This window comes from Oryctolagus cuniculus, chromosome 5, assembly GCF_051225735.1.
Source record: "Oryctolagus cuniculus isolate XC-2025 breed Fujian yellow rabbit chromosome 5, ASM5122573v1, whole genome shotgun sequence".
NCBI classification, from domain to species: domain Eukaryota; kingdom Metazoa; phylum Chordata; class Mammalia; order Lagomorpha; family Leporidae; genus Oryctolagus; species Oryctolagus cuniculus.
Window position 1 is genome coordinate 98,879,421 of NC_142871.1, and position 7,412 is coordinate 98,886,832.

The window sequence follows — 7,412 nt, forward strand, 5'->3', positions numbered from 1 at the left end:
TACAGCTAACGGTAGGACTGAAGTCTGTTCTAAACTGAAACACCCAACATCTGGAGAACCCCAGGCGGCGACTTGTATCACGGGCGTCCAGAAAGGCGACAGGCTTTGGTGGAACGAGCCCAGGAGCAGATGCGTGGTGCTCGCGGCCATCGGGCAGAGCCCCTCCCGGCTTCTCGCTCCCCGGGCCCTTAGCCCCGCGCTGCCCCGAGTCCCGGGGCCTTGCACGCCTCTCCCGACCCGAGGGGCGCAGAAGGCAGAGGCGAGGGAGCAGCAGGACCCGGCCGTGATCCACAGAGGAAGAGGCTCCGGGGCTTCCTCTCAGACCAGCGAGGCGCCAAGGCTGAGGACTGGGCGGGAAGACACCCCGAACCTCGATACCTCTGCGGTGCAGCGGGGAGAGTGGAAGACCCCGGAGGTCCCCTCGCCGCCGCCCTCCCCCCACCTCTCGCCGCCGGAGCCCAGAGTAATTCATACAAAAGAGGACTCGCCTCAGTCTCGGGGAAGCCCAGGGACCGTCGCTAAACTCCCGTTACCCTAGAACCGAGAGATCGCCGCGTCCCCGCCCCCACCCCTCGCGCTCGTCGTCACCGGGACCGAGACGAGCATGCGCGAGGCGCTGTGTGCTCGTCAGTGGTCGGAGCGCACATCGCCCACGGTCCCCGAGGCGTTGGGGGAGGGGACGGCGATTGAACCGGTGCCTAGTGGAGGTGGCGCGGGGCAAACTGGGAAAGCGGTGTCGTGTGCTGACTCCGCCCTCTTCCCGAGGGTGGGGGAGAACCGTATATAAGTGCCGTAGTCGCTCTGGACGTTCTTTTTCGCAACGGGTTTGCCGCCAGAACACAGGTGAGTGTCGGGTGTGGCTTCCGCGGGTCTGGCCTTGAGCGGGCTGGGGCCCTCGCGTGCTCGGGGACACTGCCATGCCACTGAGCCTCTTGACGAGGTTCCTGGCTCCGAATTTCGGGCTGTAACGGGGCGGGAGGGTTGGAGGTTTGCGCGTTTTCCAGGAGCCTCTTCCTCGTGCTGGAGTTGAGGCCTGGCGTGGCCGCCGCGTGCGAGTCCTCTCGCCTTCGCGCCGGCCTGGCTAGCCTCGCTCGCGGGGCCCTTCGGCCCTTTGAGTTTTTACGTGGATCGGTACGGCTCTTTTTTTGTTCGTCGAGATGGGCCCGCCGAGGCCGGGCGGGCTACCCCGCGCGTTCGTCGTCCGGCCCGAGGGGGTGGCAGGGCGGCCGCGCGGCGTAGGGACAGCGAGCGGCGGGGCCCGCCCGTCCGGGCGCACATGTCGGGCGCGGCCTGGGCGAGGCCCAACGGCGCCGCGCCTGCCCAGGCCGGGCGAGGGGAGAGGCGAGGGTCGTGGGGCGGGCGGCTCGGTGGGGCCGCTGCCCGAGCCGCGGCCGCCCCACCCCGGGCGGCGGAGCCCGGCCCGCTCGGCACCAGTTGCGTGCGCGGAAAAAGATGGCCGCTCGCCGTCCCCGCTGCAGGGAGCTCAAAATGGAGGACGCGGTGGCCCGGGAGAGCGGGCGGGTGAGTCACCCACACAAAGGAAAAGAGCCTTCTCCTCTTCGGCCGCCGCTTCCTGCGACCCCACGGGGTACAGGGCGCCGTCTGGGCACCTCGCTTCTTCGTGTGGCCTTTGGAGTTCGGCTTGGCTCGGCTGGGGGCGGAGATTTTTTAGGCGATGGAGTTAACTCACTCGGTGGGTGGAGACTGAAGAGTTAGGCCAGCTTGGCATTGGATGTAATTCTCCTTGGAATTTGCCCTTTTGAGTTTTGAACGTGGCTTAGTCTCAACCCTCGGACAGTGGTTCAAAGGTTCCCCCCCTTTTTCCATTTTAGGTGTCGTGAAAACCACCGCTAAATCAAAGCCAAAATGGGAAAGGAAAAGACTCACATCAACATCGTCGTCATTGGCCACGTAGATTCGGGCAAGTCCACCACCACTGGCCATCTGATCTACAAATGTGGTGGCATCGACAAAAGAACCATTGAAAAATTTGAGAAGGAGGCTGCCGAGGTATGTCCAGTATCGCAAGGGAAAGATGCTGAATTACATTAAGTCTGGCCACTAAAAAGAGAGTGCTATGATATGAAGACAACAGTGGTTAGTTGTCTGAATGTGAATGTTAAAATCACGAGCCACCATATCGACTGGAGAGCCACCTAGGCCCAGCAGTTTGGGAAGCGGAATGCATTCCCAAGCGGAGGGGGGCATGGGGTTTGAAGCTGTGCTGTGTCTTAGTAACCGTCTGAGTGCTCTGTGTAATTACAGATGGGAAAGGGCTCCTTCAAGTATGCCTGGGTCTTGGATAAACTGAAAGCCGAGCGTGAGCGTGGTATCACCATCGACATCTCCCTGTGGAAATTTGAGACCAGCAAGTATTACGTGACTATCATTGATGCCCCAGGACACAGAGACTTCATCAAAAACATGATTACAGGCACATCTCAGGTTTGTGCAACTAGTAACTGTAGACATAAGGTTTTCTAGGCGGGGGGTGGGTGAGTTCCTCCTTAGGTTTGAGGTACCTTCGTTCACAGTGTGTGTCCTTGATTTCTTTAAAGGCTGACTGTGCCGTCCTGATTGTTGCTGCTGGTGTCGGGGAATTTGAAGCTGGTATCTCCAAGAACGGGCAGACCCGTGAGCATGCCCTTCTGGCTTACACGCTGGGTGTGAAACAGCTAATTGTTGGTGTTAACAAGATGGATTCCACTGAGCCACCCTACAGCCAGAAGAGATACGAGGAAATCGTTAAGGAAGTCAGCACCTACATTAAGAAAATTGGCTACAACCCTGACACAGTAGCATTTGTGCCAATTTCTGGTTGGAACGGTGACAACATGCTGGAGCCAAGTGCTAATGTAAGTGACTTTCAAGACAGTGCTTGTTAAAGAGCTGGAAGTGGTGATGTGATAGAATTAATTGTTCTCTTGTGTTTCAGATGCCGTGGTTCAAGGGATGGAAAGTCACCCGCAAAGATGGCAATGCCAGTGGAACCACACTGCTTGAAGCCCTGGACTGCATCCTTCCACCAACTAGACCAACTGACAAGCCTCTGCGTCTGCCCCTACAGGATGTCTACAAAATTGGTGGTAAGTTGGGTATTAATGTAACATCAGAATATAACTTGAATTGGAACAGGTGAAAAATCTTTGGCCCTCAATAACTCTTTGGTAATCTGCAAATATTTTAGGTATTGGCACTGTCCCTGTGGGCCGAGTGGAGACTGGTGTTCTCAAACCTGGCATGGTGGTAACTTTTGCTCCAGTCAATGTCACAACTGAAGTCAAGTCCGTCGAAATGCACCATGAAGCTTTGAGTGAAGCTCTTCCTGGGGACAATGTGGGCTTCAATGTCAAGAACGTGTCTGTCAAAGATGTTCGTCGTGGCAACGTTGCTGGTGACAGCAAAAATGACCCACCAATGGAAGCAGCTGGCTTCACTGCTCAGGTAACAATTTAAAATGATCTGTTAATTGACAATGTTCATGCATACTCAAGGGGGTAAGCAATCTGATGCATGTATGAAGTGTTATCACATCAGGGGAGTTAGCATTTCTAGCTGTTACCACAGTTCAGTTTGAGAAGCACTAAAATGCATATCCTTTTTTTCCCAGGTGATCATCCTGAACCATCCAGGTCAGATCAGTGCTGGGTATGCCCCTGTACTGGATTGTCACACAGCTCACATTGCTTGCAAGTTTGCTGAGCTGAAGGAAAAGATTGATCGTCGTTCTGGAAAGAAGTTGGAAGATGGCCCTAAATTCTTGAAATCTGGTGATGCTGCCATTGTTGATATGGTTCCCGGCAAGCCCATGTGTGTTGAGAGCTTCTCTGACTATCCTCCTCTGGGTAAGGATTTTTTTTTTTATTGCTATTACAAGTTGTACTAAAGATTAACAATTGCTTCTGTGAACTATGTGTCTCATGGCAACTCAATACTTGTTTTAATAGGTCGTTTCGCTGTCCGTGATATGAGACAGACGGTTGCTGTGGGTGTGATCAAAGCAGTGGACAAGAAGGCTGCTGGAGCTGGCAAGGTCACCAAGTCTGCCCAGAAAGCTCAGAAGGCTAAATGAATATTACCCCTAATACCTGCCACCCCAGTCTTAATCAGTGGTGGAAGAACGGTCTCAGAACTGTTTGTCTCAATTGGCCATTTAAGTTTAATAGTAAAAGACTGGTTAATGATAACAATGCATCGTAAAACCTTCAGAAGGAAAGGAGAATGTTTTGTGGACCATTTTTTTTGTGCGTGGCAGTTTTAAGTTATTAGTTTTTAAAATCAGTACTTTTTAATGGAAACAACTTGACCAAAAATCTGTCACAGAATTTTGAGACCCATTAAAACAAAGTTTAATGAGAAACCTGTGTCTTCTTGTCAACACTGGACCTGTCAAATGTGTTCCAGGTTTTTCTAATTAGAATTGGCTGGAATTTTAAAACTCCATGGGTTAGGGATTTTTTCCCACCTGTTTGTTTTAAGCTATGGAGGGCTGTTAGCCCTGCTGGTTAGAACTGTTGACATGTAATTTAGTTTAGAAAGCAAAATTCTGTAATCTTAAGGGATGAAATGTTGCATATAAAATTGTGTAGCTACAAGTAAATTTGTTAGAATCATTAAATTTTGGTTTCCCAAATTACTTGAAGTTTTAGTAAAACAGCACTGGTTTCTAGGGTCCTAAGAAAACGTAAAAAGTGGTTTCCTGATGTGAGAACACCATTTCTAACAGATTTCTTCTAAAGCAGTTTGGTAAAGGATTTGTAGCCTGACATAAGAAGTGGACCACAGATGATCAGAATTAAGATACAGGAAGGTGGGGAAAGCATATTTTCAAATAAGCTTTATTCTTGAGGTTCATAGTGGTATTAGTGACCCATGAGTAGCATGGAGATTGCTGACAATCATAGTTTGGAGGTATTCACTTGACATGATCAAGTGTACTGGGTCTTTGGATTGTTGGCTGATTTACTATGGATATGATAACTTTGAGGTTTCTAATTTGGAGTTAATTAACATAGGATTTCCAACATTCTGTAAGTATTTGGTAATCTAAAGGGGTGTGTTCCCTGGGATTTTGATGCAGCTTGAAAGGCAAAATAAGGTCTGTAAATTCAGATTGAACCAGGGTTTGAAAAGGTGGCCTTACAGTGGCTGGTGTTCTGAGAATTTCAGGGTACCCCATAGAACTATTAAAAGTAGCCAAACTGACTGCATTTAGCCTGCCTTGTACAAGAGCTGTTCACATGAGCATGCTGCCTGCAGCTTTTTGGGGAGGTGAGATGTAGCTGGCTATTAACGGGTTTACTAGAAGAGATGTACTAGGATAGCCCTGCAAAATGGGGAGGGCAGGACATGGCAGTTTACTGAGAGCCAGTTGCATGTGTGCTTTAGATAATTGGTTTTGAGCACCATCTACTGGTAGATGCTAAACATTAGTCAAAGGACAAAGTGATACTTGTGTGGTTGATTGAAAACATATTTTGGATTGGACTTCAAGCTAAATTGAATATTTAAACCTAGTGCTATATTTCATAGCTGTAATTTAATTTGAGCTGTTGAATTTGCCCCAGGGATTCTGGTATGATCTTGCATATTAGGAAAGGTGTTTCTGGTTTGGGGGTAATACTAGGGTGTAACTTCATTTTTTTGTTAAATCCTTACCCAAAATAACAATCACTGGGTTTTGACCACATTCAAGACTCAAAGCTTACACCTCCCCATCACTTTCCTATGGTTAATTCTACTTGCCTAGTAAACCTCAGCTGTGCCAGTCTACCCACTCTGCTCTAGTGAGACAGTTGTTCCCTATTAAACCCAGCCTCTGTATGTAGCAATGCTAGGGTTTTAATGATACTATTTGTATCTTATGCAGTTAAAGTTTTTGTCCAACTGGACAGGAGATTTAACCCTTGTATTTTGTAGCTGTCAGTTACCCAGTTCTAGTGAAATCACCTTAGGTTTTTTTATTTTTTTTTTATCTAAACTTGTGCTTCAACATAAATGGCTAAGTTTAAAGTTGATCTGGCTCATGATTGGCACAGTAGAAGCAAGTTTTTCAGCATAGGATAGAAGCATTCTGCAGGAAGCTAGGACTTGGTTTTAATTTTCTGCTTGCTGAGCAAATTCTAGAGCAAGCTTTTCTTGACCATGGGAGTCAATTCTGATGAGGCCTGTTAGAAAGGGCAGTAAACAGTTGAAGAAAACTTTGCATAATTTTTAGGTTGTTAGCATTAGTTCATTTATCACCATGAATGCTGCAGAAAGTTGCTCTGTGGACTTGGGACCATACCCTGAAGAAGGGAATAGCATTCTAGCTTCTGTGATGGGAGGGGATGCATAGGATTTTTTCTACTTGTTACCTGAAGGTTTTATGTGTTTCTCAATTTAATTTCTCAAACTTCAGGGTTCCATAGATTTCTTTCACACCCAGCATTGCTTAAGTAGCACCAGTCCCCTCCTACGTGCAGGCCTGAGTATGGTTAGAGCCAGGATTGAATGATAACTTGAATACTAAGGTACTCAGAAGAGGAAAAAATTTAATGGAAATTGCGTGCATGGTTATTGAGCAGTTTTTGCTGACTTCTGAGCCAGCAGAAATCTGCAAAGGGACCATATGGTGGTCTCCATAGAAAGGGTAGTGGGCAGTAGTCTACCCATCACAGGGGATTTTTTTTGAAAGGTTTATTTGACAGGGAGATCTTCATTCACTGGCTTACTTCCAAATGGCTGCAACAGCCAGGGCTAGGCCAGGCTGAAGCTAGGAGTCAGGAAATCCATATGGGTCTCCCACGTGGGTGAAAGGAACTTCAAGTTCTTAATCATCCACTGTTCATCAGGTATATCTGCATCAGAAGCAGAGGATCAGGTTCTCTAGGATGTGGGCCTCCAAATCAGTAGCTAACCAGCCTCTGTTTTTCATTTTACTTGTAAATTCCTAGGAATGGGATTGCTAGGTTTTGTGGCAGGTGTAAACCACTAAATTTGCTGAAGTGGCTGAGTAATTTAGTAATTAAGAGGTTAATTTTAATTTTTTAAGGAGGAAAAACAGATCAGGACAGTGAACTAGTTTGTTTCAAAGATAACTGCCTACTCCATGCCAGGCACTATTCTAGAAGTTGTATAGCACATGGAGAAGGCTTTTAAAGTTTGGTTGGAGGATACAAGTAGATAATTCCAGGTTGTGATGATGCTAGAAAAGGAATGTTGTAAGGGAGCATTATTTAGGTCAGCCATAGAAGAAATTTGTCTAATACCTGAGGACTAAAAGGATAGACAACACAAATTGATTATCTCCATGTGTACTGCATAGAGCAGAAGCATCTCGGGTTAAGAATTTTCAAAATAACCTTTGTCAGGGTCAAGTATACCCACAGTACAAATGACTTAATTAGAGTTAAGAGCTAGCTTATCTTACA

At 47.8% G+C, this 7,412-nt stretch overlaps 1 protein-coding gene across 1 annotated transcript; it reads left to right on the forward strand.

Annotated features, from left to right (window-relative positions):
- The first annotated feature begins 810 nt into the window (after window positions 1-810).
- Window positions 811-4,633, forward strand: EEF1A1 (eukaryotic translation elongation factor 1 alpha 1). The gene is made up of 8 exons (XM_089333011.1): window positions 811-843; window positions 1,833-2,010; window positions 2,266-2,445; window positions 2,559-2,855; window positions 2,936-3,086; window positions 3,188-3,444; window positions 3,611-3,845; window positions 3,948-4,633. Exons 2-8 carry the CDS (start codon window positions 1,867-1,869, stop codon window positions 4,070-4,072), a joined length of 1,389 nt encoding a protein of 462 aa, XP_089189137.1. The 5' UTR covers window positions 811-843; window positions 1,833-1,866; the 3' UTR covers window positions 4,073-4,633.
- Window positions 4,634-7,412: the final 2,779 nt, after the last annotated feature.